The sequence below is a fragment of the Trichomycterus rosablanca genome, chromosome 10 (genome assembly GCF_030014385.1).
Source record: "Trichomycterus rosablanca isolate fTriRos1 chromosome 10, fTriRos1.hap1, whole genome shotgun sequence".
NCBI classification, from domain to species: domain Eukaryota; kingdom Metazoa; phylum Chordata; class Actinopteri; order Siluriformes; family Trichomycteridae; genus Trichomycterus; species Trichomycterus rosablanca.
This window is the reverse complement of record NC_085997.1, coordinates 25,519,143-25,543,319: the sequence shown is the minus strand read 5'-3', so window position 1 is coordinate 25,543,319 and position 24,177 is coordinate 25,519,143. Positions and strand designations below refer to the sequence as shown.

At 37.6% G+C, this 24,177-nt stretch overlaps 2 protein-coding genes across 4 annotated transcripts; one reads left to right on the top strand and one right to left on the bottom strand.

The window, feature by feature from the left end:
* Nucleotides 1-4,852: 4,852 nt before the first annotated feature.
* arl3b (ADP ribosylation factor like GTPase 3b) lies at nt 4,853-9,140 on the bottom strand. Its single transcript, XM_063003726.1, has 6 exons — nt 9,060-9,140; nt 7,147-7,290; nt 6,870-6,986; nt 6,716-6,766; nt 6,442-6,627; nt 4,853-6,241 (listed from the first exon to the last, which is right to left on the bottom strand). The coding sequence occupies exons 1-6, from the start codon at nt 9,060-9,062 to the stop codon at nt 6,194-6,196; spliced, it is 549 nt and encodes a 182-aa protein (XP_062859796.1). The 5' UTR covers nt 9,063-9,140; the 3' UTR covers nt 4,853-6,193.
* Nucleotides 9,141-12,047: 2,907 nt separating this feature from the next.
* On the top strand, nt 12,048-24,015 carry sfxn2 (sideroflexin 2). 3 transcript variants are annotated; one of them, XM_063003008.1, is made up of 12 exons: nt 12,048-12,164; nt 17,575-17,754; nt 19,229-19,399; nt 19,835-19,933; nt 20,071-20,146; nt 20,735-20,820; nt 20,930-20,990; nt 22,189-22,255; nt 22,516-22,565; nt 22,699-22,748; nt 22,895-22,942; nt 23,069-24,015. In XM_063003008.1, the coding sequence occupies exons 2-12, from the start codon at nt 17,597-17,599 to the stop codon at nt 23,166-23,168; spliced, it is 966 nt and encodes a 321-aa protein (XP_062859078.1). In that variant the 5' UTR covers nt 12,048-12,164; nt 17,575-17,596; the 3' UTR covers nt 23,169-24,015. The 3 variants fall into 3 exon arrangements, with proteins under 3 accessions (XP_062859078.1, XP_062859077.1, XP_062859079.1); XM_063003007.1 differs by lacking the exon at nt 12,048-12,164 and adding an exon at nt 12,498-12,578 and having other exon boundaries at nt 17,573-17,754; XM_063003009.1 differs by lacking the exon at nt 12,048-12,164 and adding an exon at nt 17,111-17,300.
* The last annotated feature ends 162 nt before the right edge of the window (nt 24,016-24,177 follow it).

Below are 24,177 nucleotides of genomic sequence, written 5' to 3'. Positions count from 1 at the left end.
AGAAGCTGCTCAGGTGGTGCAGTGGTAAAGTACGCTAGCGCACCAGAGTTGGGGTTTCGAATACATCGTAGCATGAACAACGATTGACTGTTGTTCAGGGTTAGAGAGTAAGAAAGTCGGATCATAGGTCCTCATAAATGGTGCAACTGCGGCCCCTGCTGGCTGACTGATGGCGTCTGCACAGGGCTGAGGAATAATGCTGATGGGGGTGTGGCCCTCCATACACAATGCCCGTCAAGTGTATGAACTCGACTCGTGCAGGTGAAAAAATCTGTACTGACTGAACATGCCGGAGGGGACGTATGTCAGTTGAGAGGCTTCCTCAGTCAGCGGTGAAGGGTCGAATCAGTATAGAGGACTAAAAAAAACTTAAAAGAGCCTTCTACAAATGATAGCAACAAAGTGAAATATATAATTTAATATACTGTAATTTTATTACATCTGTTATCACTAGGTGTGGCTGAAATACCTGAATTCAACAGTAAGATGAGGTGTCCACATACTTCTGATTATACTCTGAAGAATATAACATATTACATTAAAGAAGTTTGTGCAGATGTTGGGATTATCCTTTGAGAGAGTTTGCTGGCTGTGTGATACAGAAGACAGCAGGCAGAGCTCAGTGTGGGTGTTGGGCCTTTTGTGTCTGGTTGAGGTACATAATTATGTCTCCTCCACTGCACCCCTCTGACAGGCAGCATCCTAATGGCAGTCAATAATGGAGGTGTGAGTGCCTAAAGTAAAGCCAGGATACGCATCAATTAATGTAATGCAAATTGTATTTGCCGTCAGTTGCAACAATAAAGAAAGTCATTGATCATTCACCATGATTCAATACATTTAAGATCAGGACTTAAAATGAGTCCTGTCTCTGATGATGTACATACTACAGCAATATAAAAACTCACCAAATAATTTTTGAAGAAGATAATTAATCTAATTCTGGCATATATACATATTCCCCATGGTATTGAGTTTGTATAATATGAGTAATCAGAGATAAAAGCGAGAGTTACTTTTTCTGTATATAAATAGAGGTTTGCTAAAAAAAAAATTGAATGGCTTCTTTTTTTTTTTTTTGAATTCTCAAAAGCACAGCCAGGTGCAGCTGAGTTTCCATGGTTACAAAGTGTAAATGATGCGTATCGAAGTATAAATGTGTACTATACATACATATTCAGTATTAATGCAAATCCCATTTTAAATTCAAATTGTAGCTCACTGATTGTATATAAAGCATGACTTTCACATTTAAACCAATTGAACTATTTAACATTTGGCAATGTAATTAAAATGACGAATTTTATTTACAGGTATTTATATAGACATAAATTAGCTTATGAACATCTAAATACTACACTACAGGTACCCCACTGAGAGTTACAATGAAATAACTAATATGTGGATGAAAATGTAAAAGATTATCTCTACGTATACAAGATTTATATAAATGTTGTTTTATATATTATATATCAATATCTATCTATCTATCTATATATCTATCTATCTATATATATATATATATATATATATATATATATATATATACAGTGTATCACAAAAGTGAGTACACCCCTCACATTTCTGCAGATATTTAAGTATATCTTTTCATGGGACAACACTGACAAAAGGACACTTTGACACAATGAAAAGTAGTCTGTGTGCAGCTTATATAACAGTGTAAATTTGTTCTTCCCTCAAAATAACTCAATATACAGCCATTAATGTCTAAACCACCGGCAACAAAAGTGAGTACACCCCTTAGTGAAAGTTCCTGAAGTGTCAATATTTTGTGTGGCCACCATTATTTCCCAGAACTGCTTTAACTCTCCTGGGCATGGAGTTTACCAGAGCTTCACAGGTTGCCACTGGAATGCTTTTCCACTCCTCCATGACGACATCACGGAGCTGGCGGATATTCGAGACTTTGCGCTCCTCCACCTTCCGCTTGAGGATGCCCCAAAGATGTTCTATTGGGTTTAGGTCTGGAGACATGCTTGGCCAGTCCATCACCTTTACCCTCAGCCTCTTCAATAAAGCAGTGGTCGTCTTAGAGGTGTGTTTGGGGTCATTATCATGCTGAAACACTGCCCTGCGACCCAGTTTCCGGAGGGAGGGGATCATGCTCTGCTTCAGTATTTCACAGTACATATTGGAGTTCATGTGTCCCTCAATGAAATGTAACTCCCCAACACCTGCTGCACTCATGCAGCCCCAGACCATGGCATTCCCACCACCATGCTTGACTGTAGGCATGACACACTTATCTTTGTACTCCTGACCTGATTGCCGCCACACATGCTTGAGACCATCTGAACCAAACAAATTAATCTTGGTCTCATCAGACCATAGGACATGGTTCCAGTAATCCATGTCCTTTGTTGACATGTCTTCAGCAAACTGTTTGCGGGCTTTCTTGTGTAGAGACTTCAGAAGAGGCTTCCTTCTGGGGTGACAGCCATGCAGACCAATTTGATGTAGTGTGCGGCGTATGGTCTGAGCACTGACAGGCTGACCCCCCACCTTTTCAATCTCTGCAGCAATGCTGACAGCACTCCTGCGCTTATCTTTCAAAGACAGCAGTTGGATGTGACGCTGAGCACGTGCACTCAGCTTCTTTGGACGACCAACGCGAGGTCTGTTCTGAGTGGACCCTGCTCTTTTAAAACGCTGGATGATCTTGGCCACTGTGCTGCAGCTCAGTTTCAGGGTGTTGGCAATCTTCTTGTAGACTTGGCCATCTTCATGTAGCGCAACAATTCGTCTTTTAAGATCCTCAGAGAGTTCTTTGCCATGAGGTGCCATGTTGGAACTTTCAGTGACCAGTATGAGAGAGTGTGAGAGCTGTACTACTAAATTGAACACACCTGCTCCCTATGCACACCTGAGACCTAGTAACACTAACAAATCACATGACATTTTGGAGGGAAAATGACAAGCAGTGCTCAATTTGGACATTTAGGGGTGTAGTCTCTTAGGGGTGTACTCACTTTTGTTGCCGGTGGTTTAGACATTAATGGCTGTATTTTGAGTTATTTTGAGGGAAGAATAAATTTACACTGTTATATAAGCTGCACACAGACTACTTTTCATTGTGTCAAAGTGTCATTTTGTCAGTGTTGTCCCATGAAAAGATATACTTAAATATCTGCAGAAATGTGAGGGGTGTACTCACTTTTGTGATACACTGTATATATATTATATATTTTATAAAACAATAAGAATAGGCATTGTGTTTATATCAAACAATGCAATATAGACATTTTTAAAATGATATTTTAAAAACAATGTTACTTTACAGATAGTAATTCTATGCTTTATGCGAATCCCATAGAGCAAAAATGTCTTGTATATACAAATGTAATAGAATTTTAATTAAAAAAATTACAATATTTTGAAATATTACAAATGCACTTTGAACGCAGTTATGAAATACATAAAATTGTCCATTTGATATTAAAAACTTGTGAACTGATTAACCTTGAGTAATGAGTAACTACCGTTACTGTCATGAATGTAACCAAAGTGTGTAAAACATGACTTTAAAACCCTAATAAATAAATAAATTATTAAAAGGAGTTTGGGTATTCTGCTTTTTAAATTGGCACCTACCATGCATTAAAACTCAGTGTAATTACTTAAAGCTTCATTACTTTAATTTTGAAAATCGAAGTAATCATTCAATTTTGTAGAGCATGCCTGGGGCCAAAAAAGGTGCTAGCAATCCCAAATGAAAGGAATGAAGACCTTGCAGTTGTTACACTGATTACAATAGGGTCTTTTGTTCTATAAGCAGAATATAAAGAAGACCAGTATTCTGTTAAGACTTTTCATTCTGATGTATATGGATGGCAGATTAAGAAAAAAAGAGAAAAAAAATGTGGGCAGTAGTAGTTCAGTGGTTAAGGTGCTGGACTAGTAATCCAAAAGTTCCCAGTTGAAGCTCCACTGCTGCCAAGTTGCCACTGTTGGGCCCCTAAGCAAAACCCTTAGCCCTCAATTGCTCAAACTGTATTCAGTCATAATTGCAAGTCGCTTTGGATAAAAGCCTCTGCTAAATGCTACAGATGTAAATGTAAAAAGACTGAATATAAGAGCTCTGGATATGGGCATGCTTACTAGTGAAGCTGCAGAGAGATGTAGGACGGTCTATTTAATTACCTATCTCAGAGAGAATGACACTGAAAGGATTTATTTAGGCTTAATAAAGCCACAGCGTCTCATGCAAAGAGTACATGTGTCAGCTTAAGAGTGTCACTCAAAAAGCTCAGGTGTGTGGGTGGGATGAGCACACTGGATAGGTTTGTTTACATTTAAGCATGCAATTTAGATACATTTGTAGCCCCATTACCAGAATGTAGCATATAATGGGCCTGGTTTGGGCTTTAAAAAAAACAGCCTTATTCACTTACATTTAACTGAAATACCTGATATTTATAGTCTGTTCGGGTGGTTATAATGTTTAGACTTTGTGTTAAAAACAAAAATGCACCTGCTTTTCCCCAATTAAGTACATGTGAGTTTTATGACTACAAACTCATTTCCAAAACAGTTTGCACTCACCTGCACTTTTTTTAACTGTAATACATGATGAAGATTTACAATTGAGCTAAACAAACCCCACAACCCTATGTACAGGGATTTAAATACATCAATTAGGATAAAACACAGGGGACATGCACCAATGCATGTTTACTTTATAGAGGTTTTCAATGGTAGTTCTGGAAAAAAAAAAATGAATACAAACAGAGACCAACTTCATCACCTAATGCTGATTTTATACACCTATAAGCAATAGTGTGTGTGTGTGTGTGTGTGTGTACCATAGTTAGTGTTAAACAAGAGTACATTAGAAGCAGATACAGTGTAGGTAAGAGGTGTTGCAGTATATAGTAAAGCACCTGAGTTTTCAGCGCCATCTGTTTCAGAGCTTAATGGGGGATGGTAATGCAAGCAGAGAGAAACATACGACCTCTGGGAGAGCAACATAGAACAAAGTAAACCATGAATAAAAACAATATAAAATGTGCAAGAACAAAATTTATATTTAATAGATACAAAATGAGCTCACACAATATTACCAGGCTTTTTCATTTTAGTCCCTTTAGTTACACATACAACAGCAATCAATTCAGATATAACATGGAAACATTTGACATTTTTTATAGATAATTCAGATACTTAGATTTCATAAAAATGAAATGCACTATGTAAATGTGGCTGTATAGTTGTAATGTTTTATCATACTTTTTGAAAAATAATTATAGTAATTGTATTTATTTATTAGTATTTTAATGTCATGTTTTACACACTTTGGTTACATTCATGACAGAATCGATAGATACTCGTTACACAAAATTCATCAGTTCACAAGTTTAATGTCAAACACAATCATGGACAATTTTGTATCTCCAATTTACCTCACTTGCATGTTTTTGGACTGTGGGGAGAAACTGGAGCTCCCGGAGGAAACCCACGCAGACAGAGAGATGCAAACATCTCCACACAGAAAGGACCCGGACTGCTCCACCTGGGTTAGATCCTTTCTTGCTGTGAGGCGACAGTGCTACCCACTGAGCCACCGTGCCACCTAGTAGTTATAAATAACCTAGTAAGTTTTTGCAAAACACACTACAATAAAGCATTCTACAGTTTCCATAATTGTTACAAAAAGAACAATACAGTAAAAAAAAACTACATAAAAGATGTAGTGACAAAAATGGTCATCTTGGTCATCAAATCAAGCTACTATAAAGCAATAACTGTAAATAAATCTGTCACAGTATCAGATTTGGACAAGTACAGCAAAATCACAGGTGACTTCTGCTTTTCAAAAATATACTATATAATAATGTTGCTCTAAAGTGTCAAACATGATTTAAGGTGTGAAATGTAAGTATTTTATATAACACATTGATAAATACATTATCAACAAATTGTAAGCCATAATAAGACAAGTATTTAGGTAAAATTTATTCTGGAAGCTGAGAGTATAAAATGACCCTGGTGTCTTTGTGTGTATTTTCTTTCAACACAGCAGATGTTGAGGGATAAGCAAATGAAAAATATATATTCTGTTTCAGAGAGATTTCTTTCATCCTTTTAAGCTTTTCAATGCTGTACATAAGTATATTTTATACATTCAAAGTACACACTGGTCTTCCCAAAGGAAATGCATCAGGAATAAGCAGGTCTACTTCCTTTTTGCATTCACACTCTTACACACCCAGTTCATGCCATCCTGTAACACAAAGGAATCATTTTATTAATACAGGGTGTGGTTTTATCATTGAGCATAACCTGTACTAGTTTGCATAAACACAACCTAATGGTACTTTTGAACAAATTCAGTAACTTGCGAGTTTTTCCGTTTGGGGCCGTTTTAAGCGTCCAATAGAAAAACAACTTCGGAAAAACATGTTGCAGCATCCTCATAATTACCTGGACCCCCTCTCCAGTGAGAGCTGAACAGGCCTGGATCTGCCATACTCTATCCCGAATGGTGTGCAAGTTTAGTCCTTCAGCAATTTCAGAAGCAGGTGCTGCAGTGAGTAGGTCCTGTTTATTAGCAAAGATAAGGACTGGAACACCACTAAGCTTCTCCTCATCTAGTAACTCGGCCAGCTCCTATGAACAGAAGCTCAAAATATAACTTATGTAAAAAAATTACATTATATATACACAACATAAAAGCTAGCAGTGGCATTAGCAATACCTGGCCTGTTTCTTCAAATCGTTTGCGATCTGCACTATCAATTACATAGATCTGAAAAACAAAGAAACAAAAACTATATAATTTCAAAAGACAACTTAAAAGGTGAACTGCATTTATAGATAATAATGTATTTACTGATGACTGTAAAACGTACTAGAAGATCTGTATTTTCAAAATAGTTCCTCCAGTAGGGTCTGATCTTTCTTTGCCCACCAATATCCCAGACATTCAGTTTAAATCCCTGAGACTGCACACTCTTGATGTTGAAACCCTAGAACCATTTCATAACAGATTTTATGAATCCTAAAAGAACTGCAATTAAAAAAAAGCAAGAGCACAATAAACTGTGCTTGTATATCATACAGTGGTCATTTATTCTTACTCAGTAGATAAGAGTGGTAAAAAAATTTGAAGGTTAGACTGTAACTGACCTGTGTTGGTGTAATATGGCTGATATCTTCTGAGGCCAGCTGTTTGAGCAGAGTGGTCTTGCCTCCATTGTCCAACCCAAGAAGCAAAATGCGGACTTCCTGGTCAGGGGAACTTTTCAGTTTTCGCAAAATCGATAGCAAACCCTGAAACAAGGACATTATTGAAACTGTTTACATTTATGTCACTTTCTTTTTGAGGTACTGCAGACCTTCTTTTAGCAAGAAGGGAATGTGCAGTAAGTGAATCATTTACATTTATAACATTTAGCAGATGCTCTTAATCGGAGCGACTTACAAAAGTGCTTACTTAATATACATTACCTAGTTTAAGAAACTATAGGTAGAAAACAAAATGTTTTTTCAATAAATGAGATGTTGTTGTTAAGTGCAAGGTAAGTTTTTAGTGTTTAGTCTTGATGCCTATCTTTCTTAAGATCTGAGTTCTTCCTTGAGGGATGAATCAAGATGGGTCAGATTTGTGGCTCTAAGGGTACAGAACAAGGTTTAATAAGTGCACCATATCAAAGTAGGATGGGGCTGGTAAATATTTGGTTTTGTAGTCAAGCATCAATGTTTTAAACCGACCCAGCCAGTAAAGAGAGTACATGGCAGTCTGTGAATTTTAATTATTTCAGCAAATGTTCTTTTGTCAGTAACCGAATTATTGGAACATATACACTTTGTGCAAAAAGCTTTCAAGAATCTAGGTTATTTTATTAGTCTTTTGTTAACTGTCATCCTTTTTGGACAAAATATACAAACAGCAACATGTTTTAATATATATGTAACTTCACTTTTTTGTCATGACCTTCTAGGTCAATGTTAGTGATTATGACTGACTATAGCTGGTAACCCTATACTAAAAGTAAATTTGTCTTATGATATATATAATCCAAAGGGCAGCTAAATATATCAACTGATAAGGAAACTCGTCTGTCATTAATTAGAACCTGCTAGAATATGGTTGACATTTTTTACAGCCAAACAAGCTTTACGTCGCCATGGGATAAGACACCTAGGTTCATGTAAGGCAGAGCAATGTAAGGCTTTTGATTTAAACTGAACATGCTTTTATGCTACTTTTATTAAAATTTGTTGCATACGGGCGCGGTACAGTAGCTCAGTGGGTGGCACTGTCGCCTCACAGCAAGAAGGTCCTGGGTTCGATCCCCAGGTGGGGAGTTTGCATGTTCTCCCTTTGTCTGGATGGGTTTCCTTCCACAGTCCAAAGACATGCAAGTGAGGTGAACTGGAGATACAAAGTTGTCCATGACTGTGTTTGGCATTAAATTTGTTAACTGATAAATCTTGTGTAATGAGTAACTACCGTTTCTGTCATGACTGTAACCAAAGTGTAAAACATGACGTTAAAAAATCCTAATAAATAAATAAATGAATTGTTGCATACGTGTTTTAACAACAAAATTAAATTAAATGTTTTGATGTGTCTATTATTTTTAAAATAATCATATTTAGTCTGATGTTCTTGCCTTATATTCTACTAAGATAAACATGAGTTCAGGCATAAAGCTGATCAACTGCATCCATCCTTCGTTATTCTCTTGTATCCTATGATCTTGCACACATTATGCGATTACTTTATCCCATATTTTTGACATAATACGATATAAAACCGGTAATGTAACACGTAGTAGTAAGAATACAGCTGGATCAGTGAATACAGTGCTCGATCTGGCGTTAGGTAACGGTTAGGTAATTAATCTTAATAGAGATTTAACTAGAAGCGCTGCTCATGCTTATTCGTATTCTTAGATATTGTCAGAGCTACACATGTACAGATGTAAATATTGCTGGATTAAACGGCTGAAGCGGAGTATGATGTGATACTGCGGTGTGTAGAGTGTTTCATGTATATTATGAAAGATACGCTGTATAATAAGGATTTAACTCACCATGTTGTGATTGCTTCTCCTCGAGACGCCACTGCGCTGTTACTATGGGCCGTTGATGACGTAGTACACACAACACACGTAGAGCACAGATGACGGATTTCACTAGCACAGAGAGTCAGGACTCAGGACTCAGGAGTCTCTTGTTTTATTTATTTACAGTGCAACAACTTTTAAACTGGGATTACAATTATTTACATTTTTTACATTTACATTTACGTTTTTACATAACGCTTTATACTAGTCAAGACCACGGGAGTACTAACACCTAATGAAACACTGCCTCAAAGCAGTAACAGATAAGGCCATCACGCAAATTCACTGACTTACACACAGAGGCATTTTAGAGCAAATATACATTTTGTATGTTTTTGGGAGGTGGGAGGTAACCGGAGTTCGAAGGGGAGTTCGAAGGAAGCACAAACAATTTAAACAACTTTTTTAATTATTGCCTTCCTTCTGCATCAGTTTTCTCTTCTTGGACATTTTGGAATTATTTGTAGATATTTCTCAACATCACTTGTTTTGAAAACCGCCTTAGTTAAGCACTGATGTGGAAATACTGTCCTCTAGTGGCGGGATGCGGTCACTTTGCAGGTCACAAAATCGTCATGCATTGTGTGAAATGTAGTTTATGTACGATTTTACAATGGATTTCAAGACAATCGTACGCCTTTTAACCTCTCGCGGGCCACTTAAAATGATGTGGAGGGCCGGATTCGACCAGCTGGCCTTGAGTTTGACACATGTGTTTTAGAAGGCCACTTCAGGATAATACAGGGAGCAGAAGAAAGATGTCCTCACATCATCACTGACACACCTCCATGCTTGACTGTGGTGGTAGTATTCTTCTGGTCTTGAGCTTAACCTTTCTTGTGCCAGACAAAACACTAATCCATATCCAAGCCAACTTTCTACACTGGTGAGCCAGAACATAAGGACCACCCACCTTATATGCTTTTATAAGAGCTCTGACCCACAGAGACTTCACAAGACATCTGAAGGAATCTTGTGATATCTTGTACCAGGATGTTACAAGCAGGTCCTTCAACTTGTGTATATTGTGAGGTGGGTTGTCATACAATGCATTTGTTCTGTGAATAAACAATGCATATGAACCCTTCTGTCTATGTGATCTTGAAAGAAACAGGATTCGTCAGACCAGTTGACCTTCTTCTATTGGTTAGATGTCCAGTTTTGATGCCTGTTTCCATATGCACATTCTAACAAAAAATACCAAGATGTACCTGGTATCACCAGTATCAAAATTATACAAAACTGCCCAAATCTGCTGCATATAACACTTGTACTGTGAATAAATGTCATCATTAGGACATTTAATCTACCCCTGACCATGACCTTTTGTTATAAAATTGCCATACACATTTCTGGGATGTGATCCTAATATTTTGGCTGATCTGTGTAAATACGTATATTGTGAATTTATGCACAAATGTATGTACAAAGTTACAATACGCGTGCATGTAAATTTAAATTTGAAATTTAAATCCAATAAGACAATTAAATAAACACATAAGTAGTTTAATTCTTGTTTCCCCAACAATCTTTCAGTATGTCAACACTATCAATGTAACTCTGGGGCTGCGCATACTTCCATACTCAATAGTACGCGAAATGAGTACGCGAGAGCGGTTAGTATGTCCGAATACATATTATACACAAAGAGGTACGCGAGAAGTACCCGGATGACCTACTTATTGGGCAGCCATGTTTGAGTATGCAAGCGATGCACACTTGCGGTCCGTTAATGTATCCCATAATGCAACTGGAGCTGCGTAGGCGTTCGAAGCGTAATAAGAAACAAGAAAGATAGCGGTCCTCTGTTTACAAGTGTAAGTAAGATAAATAAAATAAAACATTTTAAAGACGAATTAATAACAAAAACACGATAAATATCCAAAGGTTTGGCGAGTGGGGTTTGTAATGAGTCTGTAACCATGGTGATATTACGTCATCACGTCCCACGTCATCACTTGACGTTGGAAAGATGGCGGATGTAGTGCTTAGCAGCGTTGTGTGCATACTGCATACTTCTGTAATAATAATAATAATAATAATACATTTTATTTATATAGCGCTTTTCAAGATACTCAAAGACGCTTTACATAAGACAAATAATCAAAACAAATACGTACATACACCATACAAATCATAGTACAAAATCAAAATAGTACATCAACATCAAGAATAATTAAGATAAAAACAAAGAGAGCAGCATAAGACAGTTCATTAAAAATTAGCTAAATTATGAGAGAGAACAACAAATATAGAACAATTTCTTAAAATTAGACAGAAACAGGACAGATTTACATGCAATCAGGAAACTGAAAACTTTACAAGTTTTAGGATCTAGGACTTCACATTTCTGTCGTGATCTAAGTATAAAAACTATTAAAAAGAATAGCAAAAATAAAAGCATTTATTTTGTGTTGTTACAAGTTAAATGCCACTCTGAATAGATGAGTTTTGAGAAGTGACTTGAATTTGGACAGGTCAGGACAATCTCGTAGGTGTTTGGGGAGAGCATTCCATAAAGATGGAGCAGCTATGGAAAAGGCCCTGTCACCCCAGGTCCGGTGCTTGGTCCTAGAGGGTATGGACAGTAGGTTAGCCTCAGAAGAGCGAAGGCTACGGGAGGGAATGTGCTGATGGAGCAGGTCGGTGAGGTAGGATGGGGCCTGATTATGGAGAGCTTTGTGAGTGAATAGAAGAATTTTGAATTGAATGCGTTGAGCAACGGGAAGCCAATGGAGTTTTTGTAGAACAGGTGTAATATGATCACGGGAGCGAGTATGAGTAAGGAGGCGAGCAGCTGAATTCTGGATATACTGAAGTTTTTTTAGGATTTTGTTAGATGTACCATAAAGGATACTATTGCAATAATCAATTCTGGATGTAATAAAAGCATGAATCAAGGTTTCGGCGGCAGAAAAGGAGAGTGATGGACGTAGACGTGCTATGTTTTTTAGATGAAAGAAAGCAGTTTTGGTGATGTGATTTACATGGCGGTCAAAAGAGAGGTTGCTATCAAAAATTACACCAAGATTTCGGATGTTAGAAGACGGAGACAAAGTGTCATTATCAATGGTAATTTGAAAATTTTTTGTGGTTTTTGCCAGGGTTGTAGGACCTACGATGATCATATCTGATTTTTCACAGTTTAATTTGAGGAAATTAGCTTTCATCCACAATTTCATTTCAGTGATGCAATTTGTACTGGAAGTATGTACTTTTTTACCTGCAGAGTAGTGCATACTTCCTCCAATCTAGTACATACTCTCTAAGTATGCGATTCCGGACGCAGCCCGGGTCTCTAGTCTCCGCCTGCCCGGTTTCCGCCCGGTTCTGTGATTGGTCGGGACGACGCCAAGTGCTTCCGCAAAACTTTAGCAGCGTCACGTGATTAGCTCTAGCACGCACAACCCGGCCACGCTTTATTTCTACACTCACTCACTCATTCATCCAGCCTGCAGTCCCAGACTATCCTGGTTCCTCCTTACTGTAAGTGCGCTTCAATTCTGCATTAGCGGTTAGTATCAGTGAGGTGTCGTTTCATTTGTGTGACATGAAGTGGGAGAAGTGTGTATGCAGAATCAGTACAGTCTTAACTGACACTGTCAACATTAACTTCCAGAAGCGCCGCCACATCTGCGCTCAGCTTTCCTGCTAGTGCTTACAGTGCAACTTTACCTTACTGTTATGTTTACCATTCATGATCCGTACTACTGGTATATTTATTTAAAAACCTATGTGTTTTATATAATCAATATGTATTTTTTGCTTTTTACATATGCATTGCATACCAAATTAAAATGAAACGTGGCAGCTTCAGTATTAAACTTAACTCATACAGCAGTTTTGGTTGATCAGAATTAGATATAAGAAAAATCTACCAATTTCTACATACAAATGCGAGTTAGATCTGACATAGTTCTGACATTATCATACAAGTGCCACTAACGATTTGACTCTCTAGTTGTCTTCATGCCACACTTAAGTTGATTCAATAATGTAAATACACTTTATCAAGAACATTTATCAACATGAACAGACTTTGTTCTATCGTACTTTCATTTCTTATTACTGTTCCACAACTACACAGTAAAAATAGTATATTGATTATTAAATACAGACTTTTTTGTTTTTGTGGTTTTGGATTAAATGTGACCATCTGTGTTTCTTTCTGACCTTAGAAAGAGACCACTGTTTCATATAGTTTGTAATAAAGTCAGAGAAATCATCTGCTGTAGTTCATCAAAATCACTAACACAAAAGTGGAAGTCCATGCCACAACGCTAAATGACATTAAAGAATGTTTTACACAGCTAAATTATTTATTTATCTGTGAAATGGCTGTATACACATGCATGGCATCACTGTCAGTTAATTAAAGTGCTGCAAACCACAAAGCACTTTAGCTTTTTATCCAATCTTTGTTGACAACAGACAATGCTTTAGTGTTGGTTTAGATCTCAAAGAACTGTGTTTCCTCTATTCCTTCTATATTCATTCCACTAACCATCTGTCCATCTTTACCTCAGTGACTGGCCAGCCATTCACACTGTATAGACTCGAACGCATCATCTTTAAATGTTGCCCAAAATAACATCACCACAAGTAAATACCAAAAACAATATTTAGAATTACAGTGGGGCCAAAAAGTATTTAGTCAGCCACTGATTCTCCTACTTAGAAAGATGAGAGAGGTCTGTAATTTTCATCATAGGTACACTTCAACTATGAGAGACAAAATGAGGAAAACAAATCCAGGAAATCACATTGTAGGATTTTTAAAGAATTTATTTGTAAATTATGGTGGAAAATAAGTATTTGGTCAATAACAAAAGTTCAACTCAATACTTTGTAATATAACCTTTGTTGGCAATGACAGAGGTCAAACGTTTCCTGTAAGTCTTCACCAGGTTTGCACACACTGTAGCTGGTATTTTGGCCCATTCCTCCATGCAGATCTCCTCTAGAGCAGTGATGTTTTGGGGCTGTCGCTGGGCAACACGGACTCCACAAATTTTCTATGGGGTTGAGGTCTGGAGACTGGCTAGGCCACTCCAGGACCTTGAAATGCTTTTTACGGAGCCACTCCTTCGTTGCCCGAGCGGTGTGTTTGGGATCTTTGTCATGCTGGAAGACCCAGCCACGTTCCGTCTTCAATGCTCTCACTGATGGAAGGAGGTTTTGGCTTAAAATCTCACGATACATGGCCCCGTTCATTCTTCCCTTAACACGGATCAGTCGTCCTGTCCCCTTTGCAGAAAAACAGCCCCAAAGCATGATGTTTCCACCCCCATGCTTCACAGTAGGTATGGTGTTCTTGGGTTCTTCTTCTTCCTCCAAACACGACGAGTTGAGTTTTTACCAAAAAGTTCCATTTTGGTTTCATCTGACCACATGATATTCTCCCAATCCTCTTCTGGATCATCCATATGCTCTCTGGCAAACTTCAGACGGGCCTGGACATGTACTGGCTTAAGCAGGGGGACACGCCTGACACTGCAGGATTTGAGTCCCTCTCGACGTAGTGTGTTACTGATGGTAGCCTTTGTTACTTTGGTCCCAGCTCTCTGCAGGTCATTCATCAGGTCCCTCCGTGTAGTTCTGGGATTTTTGCTCACCGTTCTCATGATCATTTTGACCCCACGGGATGAGATCTTGCGTGGGGCCCCAGATCGAGGGAGATTATCAATGGTCTTGTATGTCTTCCATTTTCTTACAATTGCTCCCACAGTTGATTTATTCACACCAACCTGCTTGCCTATTGTAGATTCACTCTTCCTAGCCTGGTGCAGGTCTACAATTTTCTTCCTGGTGTCCTTCGACAGCTCTTTGGTCTTGGCCATGGTCGAGTTTGGAGTCTGACTGTTTGAGGCTGTGGACAGGTGTCTTTTATACAGATAACGAGGTCAAACAGGTGCCATTAATACAGGTAACGAGTGGAGGACAGAAGAGCTTCTTAAAGAAGAAGTTACAGGTCTGTAAGGGTCAGAAATCTTGCTTGTTTGTGGGTGACCAAATACTTATTTTCCACCATAATTTACAAATAAATTCTTTAAATATCCTACAATGTGATTTCCTGGATTTTTTTTCTCATTTTGTCTCTCATAGTTGAAGTGTACCTATGATGAAAATTACAGACCTCTCTCATCTTTCTAAGTAGGAGAACCTGCACAATCAGTGGCTGACTAAATACTTTTTGGCCCCACTGTATATCCACATTTCTTACCTTAACTGGACAATGTATGGACTATGTTTGTGCCCAAGTTTGCTTTTTTTAATGATTGTTCCTAGTTCTACCAAACATAATGACGGAGAGGCTTCAGGTGCTGTCAGTTTTCTTTAAGGTTAAACAAACCTGGTAAACTGAAATTCGTGATATGAAGGTAGTTACCCAAGTGTGTGGAAAAAAATTTCTGCTTACTTAAACAATTTACGATTTTGTCAGAACTCCAACTGTATAAAATGTCTGAACATAGGTTATAAATTATCAATACATTTGTATACATTGTTTTACTTATTATTTAACAGGAATTTGTCCAACCACATGGAGCTTTTGCTTATGCCTGTCATGTTTTTTTTCTTGATTTTATACTTTAAATGTGGATAATGTCATAAGAAAATGTCTGTTTGTCTGCTAATCTTTATAATGCACCTAAATTGGTTTTGATTAAACGAGCCCTTGCTAATAAGCATAATGAGTGAGACAAATAAATCAAACAGTACCAGAACTTGGATCTAAGTGTTTCAGGATTCAGATATTGAATTGGTGTACATGCTACTGCTAAATACATTTAAAGTAAGAGCATTTGAAGTAAGAGTAATGCTGACTAACTCTGGTACACCTCCGACACTTGAAAAAAACCGATTCCCATGTTTAAGGAGAATGACACAAAGATAAACACAGTGCTTTGCAAATGTAACTAGTTTAAACTGGTCATACTCTTTCAGTCTGTCTGCATGTGTTATATACACTCTGTTACATAATGCTGATCAAGGTTCAGCTTTGTTCTGCTCATTTGACCAAATAAACCTGTAATTCTAAAGTCACCATTAACTTTTCTTGGATGGCTTATCTTGTCTTTACAGGGTGTTTTTTGTTTCGAATAATTATCACAGAACAGAATTTTAGATTTTTACATTTAGTAACTATTTTGTTTGATAGTTAGAAATAAATGTCTGCCGGTAGTGATCTGGTCTTACTTTTAGCAATTTAGATGGTAAAGAAGAGATGTCTAACTAAAAAGCTGCTTTGTCTTCCATGTAAATATGGCTTAGTCTTAAACACTCTTTAGTAACTATTTTGTTTGATAGTTAGAAATAAATGTCTGCCGGTAGTGATCTGGTCTTACTTTTAGCAATTTAGATGGTAAAGAAGAGATGTCTAACTAAAAAGCTGCTTTGTCTTCCATGTAAATATGGCTTAGTCTTAAACACTCTTAACACTGAGCAGAAAAGTACAAAATAATCAAACTTTTTAACTGTTCAGCCTATTAAAAAAGTTCTAAATAGTAGTACAATGTAACCCATCCAGGCTTGAAAACTGCACTCACACGCATGAGCACAGAGCTCGAAAACATATGGATGTGTATTTTTTAGTTGTGGACAAAATACGCCCTAAAATGAAGTATTAAAGTATCTGGTTATGAAGTTTCATACTTACGTTTCATGCCCTAAAATCAAGTGTTAAAATATCTGCTTATGATGTTTCATACCAAACCATTACATTCTGCTGTTGATGTAAATAAATGTTTCCATCACGTTTGACAAGTTCACAACTTGCGATAAGAAAGTTCACTGACTAGTTCATTAGACTGCATACCGGTTTACATTATGCTTGGTTACTGACAGGGTTAGTAATAGCGGTGTTGACTTCATAGCTGTTTACTTTATAAAACAGAACAGAACAAGGGGATTTGTGTTCATTTACTGTTTACATAGTCTATACATTAACAAGAACAAATATTTTACTGGGCTGTAGTGTTCAGAGGTCAATGGAGTTTATAAAACGGATAGTTCCGGTCCTAAAATCTGATTGGCTGAGCCGCGTTCGAAGCCGTTGTAAAATCCCCGATAAACGCACACCTAGGACCACCTCACATCATTCCATATTAATACGCCACTGAATAGAGAAAGTTAATGTTATTTTCGCCCTCACGTTGCCTAGCAACACTGTTAATCGGATTACCTTGCGTCGCGGAAGAATGCTTTATTGTAAGTTTATACACAATAAATACATTTATGATTAAACATTGTTGTATTTATTATATTTTATGTTGACCGCCGTTTTATAAAAGCAATAAGCCACTCGAGACCGTACGTTACTGTTACGATTTTAGCACGGGGAAAGAAGTTTTAGGCACTCCGCTTCGCGTCGTGCCAAAAACGTCATCCCCGTGCTAAAATCACAGTAACATACGGCCTCTCGTGGCTTATTGCTTTAAAAGCGGTGTGTTCAGTAGTTTTGCTGTACTGTGTTGGTTTAGAGACGGAGGACAGGAGAGCGCAACATGGAGGTTCCGAGTGACTTCGACATTGATGCTCCCCGCTGGGATCAGTCTACGTTCATGGGGCGCCTTAAACACTTCTTTAACATTACAGATTGTCGTACTGCCCTGCTGCCTAACAATAAACTTGATGAAGCAAAAGCCTTAGTGGAAAGTTGCAGGTAAGCACATTTGAGTAATTATGTGTAATTTGTGGCTAGGGGTCCAAGAGCACATAACCGGTGCTCTCTGGGCTGAAGGGATGTAGGCTTGGGAAATACAAATTTAACAGTAATTTGTTCGCTTGTGACACTCTTTGCTTGACTAATAAATTCTCTGGGTCTGTCCTTCAAACATGTTACATCAAATGTGTATTATATGACCATTTCCCTTTCAGTCCAGTAGGTGGCAATGTGCACCAGTAAATAGTCAACAGTAAATAGTCCTTTCCAGTGCAGATTTGATTTTTTTTTTCCTAATTTGATGTCGCGTCAAGCAACTTTTGAATTTCCTCCAAAACCATAAAAAAAAGCTCTTAGTTTACATGAGTGTATAGTGCTGTGAAAAAATATTTGCTTCCTTGTCAATTCTATTTTGCATATTTACCACACTCGTGTTTCAGAACATTAAACTACTGCTAATATTAGACTAAGAAAAATCAAGTTAATTCCAATGAATTCATTGATTAAAGGTTAAACGCTGTTCAGCCCTGTGTGAAAAAGTTTACTCTCCCAGCTACTAAACCAACCAGTAAACCAATTGGCTTCAGTTTTACTTGCCACAGCCAGGCATAATTACTGCCAGACCTGTTGAATCCAAACATCATTTGAATAGGACCTGTCTGGTAATGTGAAACAGGCTAGTAGTTCTTAAAGAGCAGCACATGATGACATGTTCTAAAGACATTCAAATACAGATCAAAAACCCGTCTGGAAAGGGTTATAAAGTCATTGCAAAGGCTCTGGGACTCCAAATAGAGAAAACTTGCAAATCTCACCAAGAATGCATTGATTACTCATCCAGGAGGTCACAAAAGAACCAAGACGAACGTTTAAAGAATTTAGCTTCATGGCAGAGGTACAACAAACAACTGCTAATCAAAAGAACACAAAGGTTTTTTTTGCACTTGCCAAAAAGATCTAGATGACTTCTGGTAGACTCAAAGGATGAACTTTTTGGAAGACATGGGTCCCATTACATGTGGCGTAAAAATAAAGCTACATTCCTCTATACCATCATCATACAGTCATACATGATGTAGTGTAGTAGTGGGATGGTCTGGGGCTGCTTCGCTTCTGCAGATTGTGGACAGCTTAAATATGAATTCTGCTCCATCATGAAATCCTGAAGGAGTTTATACGTTCATTACTTGTGTTTATTTGTGCAGCAGGACAATGATCCACAGCACACAAGCAAGTCCACCTCTGAATGGCGCTGTACATACTTAAATAGATAAAAAAATCATTCATTAATAAATAAAGATTTATAAATAAAGATTAATTAAATTAGTTTGTCAAAATTTTTTTTATTTACCTGTTTTGACATTGCTTGTAAAAACAACTTATCAACATCTACACTGTGTATCACCATTCATTCTCACTTTGGTTTTCCCTCTGCTTATTTATCTGTCTTTCTCTTCTTTCTGTGTCTCTTCAGAGCAGGCTCAATTCCTCCAGGAACCACTAAGGAACAGTTGCTCTATGCCAAAAAGCTTTATGACTCAGCATTTCACCCCGACACTGGTGACAGGATGAACCTAATCGGCAGAATGTCTTTCCAAGTACCAGGGGGCATGGCCATCACTGGCTTCATGCTGCAGTTTTACAGGTCACTGCTTTTGCACAAACAAGACTGAAAACACTTCATATTATTAAGATTTACAATTATTCATAAAGCATGCTGATGGGGAGTATTATTTAGGGGGGTGAGGATGACCATCGCCAGAGCTTTCTTGTTATAACCTAAAATACATATTACACAAAATGGCATGTGAGTAAACTACCAAATCTGTCATATTATTGTCAATATTGTGTATTGTTTTCAATCTTGCTGCTAAGTAGCACAGTCTGCAGAAAGGTTTTGCCACATATCATGTGAAAGGCTTTAACATAGCTGGAGTGGTAGTAAGGTGCCCAGCCTCACAATGAACATGAAGTTATGATGTTACATGAAAAACTGCCTAAAAAAAAAAGTAAAACGCATTTTCTCTGCCATTTTGCTAAGTTATCATTTCTCTACCTGTATTCACATTCTCAACTCCAGAACTGTGCCGGCTGTGGTGTTTTGGCAGTGGGTAAATCAGTCCTTCAATGCGCTGGTAAACTACACTAACCGCAATGCTGCCTCCCCCATCACTACAAAGTAAGACTCTGCACCGTTATGTAGTTTCTGCTTATCATTAAGATGATTTGATGATAATTATAGGAATGTCATAAGAATGGAAGCTGTTTTGATGGGCTGTGTATGTGTTCTCTCATGCTTGTCTCTGCCTCCTCCAGACAGATTGGGGTGGCTTATGCAACTGCAACAAGCACTGCATTGGCAACAGCTGTGGGTCTGAACCTCTATACAAAGGTATTTTTTAATATGTAAATGCACATAAATTATTTATTATATCCTTACTCAGGCTGAGATTTATAAATATTTGACAACTGACAGTTAAAAGAAGATGAAGGCTAGATGTACTAAGCTCTTGGAATTGTTGCACTCCAACGCACATTCCATATAAATTAGACTATTTACATTTAATATACTGGCAAATCTACGCATCATTTACATGTGTAGGTTCTGCTTCAACCCTATCAAAAAATAGTGAACTGCTAGTGAACTAGTGAAATCAGTGAAAATAAACCTAGAAACTCAGTTGCAACACATTTACTAATAAACATACCCTAGAGGATAAATACTAAATTACTTTAGATATGCTGACCTGCGCACTACGTATTGTGTAGAAGCCATTATTTTTATACCCTTTGTAGACCATTTGGGTTTTGGACCACCCTTCTGAACATTTTCATCAACTAAAATGCATTTTTATTATAACAATAATGATTTTAGTCGGAGTAATACTGAAGACAGTCAATATAAATTAAGTATGTTTTAACCAAAAGATTAAAACTGTGATGATAAAACTATAACGGTAATTGTTCTATCTTGTTCCAGAAAGCTCCACCCCTGGTGGCTCGCTGGGTGCCTTTTGCAGCAGTAGCTGCAGCTAACTGTGTAAATATTCCCATGATGAGACAACAGTGAGTCCTACGCTTTTATGTTTTGCTTTATTTTTTTAATTCTACTGTACATTAGTCTCACTTCATTTAATTTTGTCAAATTGATGCAGCATTTTCTATTTATGTGCAGGGAGATTCTGAATGGCATTGCAGTTACGGATGAAAATGGAAATAAACTTGGCCACTCAAAAGTGAGTATCGGTGATTCCTGTAGAGGAAGTTTACTAGTAGGAAGTAAAGCAAAACAAATCTTCTATAGAGCACTGGAGGCAATGAGTATTCTTTTACCTAGTGTCAGTTGTTCTGGCAAACAAGGGCCAATACCGGCACAGTTAAAAGTTTTGATATGCTTGTTAAGGACTTGGGATTTGAATTATGTCTGTAACTGTTAATTTTGTGTCAATTAGTGAGACCCTTTTTTTAAGATCTGTTTTGCCAGTCTACTGCTGGGGACCCCAACGGTGTCCAAGGAGAGGGTGTCTTGACTGACACACACTCCCTCCGATGTGTGTGCAGTTTTACTGATCCCTTCTTATTTACCCACACTTTAGTGAATTTGCGTGTGAGGTCGGCTTCACGCACAGAGAGCCACGCCCCGACCTCTGCGCTCCTCCACTTCTGTGGGTCCTTACACAGCCCCACCCCTCTTTTAATCTGGTCATTTCAGCAGACTGGAGGCCAATTTTGTCTGCTGCAGGTATTAGCCAATTATGCCTGCTAGAGGGCACCCAGTCAACTGGTAGCAGAGTCGAGATTCGAACCTGGAAATCCTAGCGGATTATCCCGCTGTGCCACCTGAGCACCTGGGTGAGACCCTTTTTTGTCCAAAAAAATTTTTTCATTAATTTAGGTCCTTTGTTTTAAGTTTTTCTTTAAGAAGTTTTTAAAGTTTTCATAGAAAGTACAAAAAGCTATCTTAAAATAAAACACACCGATTCAATAAATTATTAATTTTATGTGGACAGTTATAAAGTTTCACTTTGTACTGAGGCCATATCATTGGTACAGTCAAACTAGCCCTGATTATAAGGGCACAAGGACAGCTACAGTCAACATAAAGGGAACAGTAGTCTTTCCATGGTCAGCAGAAAAGTCCAAATCTTCATCTTATGTTAAGAGAAAATTTGTCATGATGGTCAGATGCAAGTTAGGATCTACCAAAACAGACATAAGGCTGCTGGAACATGACTGACAATCACAGTCAAGTAAGCTTAACATCACTGTGGGCTTGGATGCTGCCACCTGGCAAGAGTCAACTGTTCCATGTACTCTGTAATAGGTGCAGCTAAACTCCCTCTATGTGTGTTGGCTTTTTTTGTTTCTAAGCAGGCTTTTCATATCTGTTGTAAAACAAAAAAGAGAGCACTTTTTCATGTTCTTTATGTGCAGAAAGCAGCAGCAAAGGGCATCACGCAGGTTGTCATTTCACGAATCACCATGGCTGCACCAGGCATGAGTAAGTACAGCAGTCTACAGATAAAAAAAGGCTGGTGCTTTTGGCAAATGCCAAACAGTTCCACCCACAATGCTAATTACCTATTTGCTAGCTACAGCTTGTTTTTCTAGCTATAATGTCAAAGCTTTAAAGCTGCAAATCTCAAAATAGCTATAATTTCTGAATCTTTGTATTTGAAGATCATGATTAGTTACAAGGTGCTTGGTTTATAGAGTTATCTTTTTCAGCAAAAATGTCCTGTCTGCTTTCTCTTTCTCCAGTTATCCTTCCTATTATAATGCAGAGACTAGAGAAATACAGATTTATGCAGGTAAGTCTGGCAGTGTTTACACATTATGAAAAGGTGAACTTCTTTTTTTCATAAAGATTTGAACTTTATTCAGACTATTTCATTGTTGATTTAATGTTGTTAATGCAGCAGCTATACATATTTATTCTGACAGAAAATTACATATCTACATGCACCGTTACAAGTAATGATGGTTGGAGTATTGTGAGTGATTTTTATTTATATCATAGTTGTACAAATAGCACCTCTCATGATTTTGGCCACATTGTCAATTATCACCCTTTTAAATTAGTCATCTTGAAGTTACTGGAAAAACGAGTCTTTCATTGCCTTTACTGTTTGATTTACAGCCTGATCTTCATGGTGCCGGCAGCCTGTTCACTGTTCCCACAGCAATGGTAAATGAGAAATCTTGATCTAACCAGTAACAATAAGCTGGGTAATATAACATGTTAATTGATGTTATTTAGATGCAGTGTACGAATGTGTTCAATCTAATATGATCTCAATTTGCTGTGTTCAAGCTCTTTGGCTGTGTCTAAGCTGGAGCCAGAGCTCAGGGAATCCATCATCTCACAGTACGGTGACCACGTGAGATATGTCTACTTCAACAAGGGCTTGTGATGTTAATACCCTAATTCTCTCAGGTTACAGGAACATTGTCTTTCTAGCCAGGACCTGAAAGTGGCTTATACAGATATTTAGGACATCTTGATCTTTTTTCTTTTATTTCTATTGCAACAATAGAGGCCTTGTATTACAATGTATTACAAAGTATCGGGATCTTGTTTTTGTTCTCTTTTAACCCCACAGATAGGCCAGCTAATCAGAAGAATTCTAATTATCTGGCTCCGGTGAGATGTTATCTGGTATTTAATTAAAACTAGATAGTGGGTTTAAATAATACTGATTTCATGTGGATTGGGTTTCCCCTCAAGGTCCAATAGTAAGTACTGACATTTTGAGATTGGATTTTAAGTGTCCAAATATCCATGCGCCTATTACATTGCACTACCACCTCACCAGTACAAGCAGACATGCACCTGTTAGATTAATCTTCAAAATGTGTAATTATTGAGTGACAATTTAAACAATTTAAATCTGATCAAATGAGTTAAAAATAATTTAGTCATCCTTGACTAGTATTAAGTGGATTGTTCCTTAGCTTACCAATCTCTCAGGAATCTTTTATTTGAAGATTAAGCTTTAATGCTCATCCTGGTGCAAAAACGGTTGATTACAAGGTACTTCCAGGCCATTCAGTTGGTATAAGTGTTACAGTAAATGTTTACGGTTAAATATATGAATAAGCATATAGCCATAATAACCAAATAGCATGCCAGAGCCATGAATGGTTACTTATCTTATTAAAAAAAAAGTTTGTGAAAAATGTATGCTCACTTTGTAATGTACAATACATTGTTGTAAATTATAAATGAGCAAATAAATGCAGTTTTACACAAAAGTATAGTACTACTGTCTTTCACATGGTGTTAAGTATAATTTACTTGGTATAAAGTGCTTTTTGGGAATCTGTACTGAGTGAAAATGTTTCTTCAGACTTCAGGGCAAAAGTTGAAAGTGAAAAGGTTATAGAGTATTCAAGTTACACCACTGTAACCTCCCCCAAGAA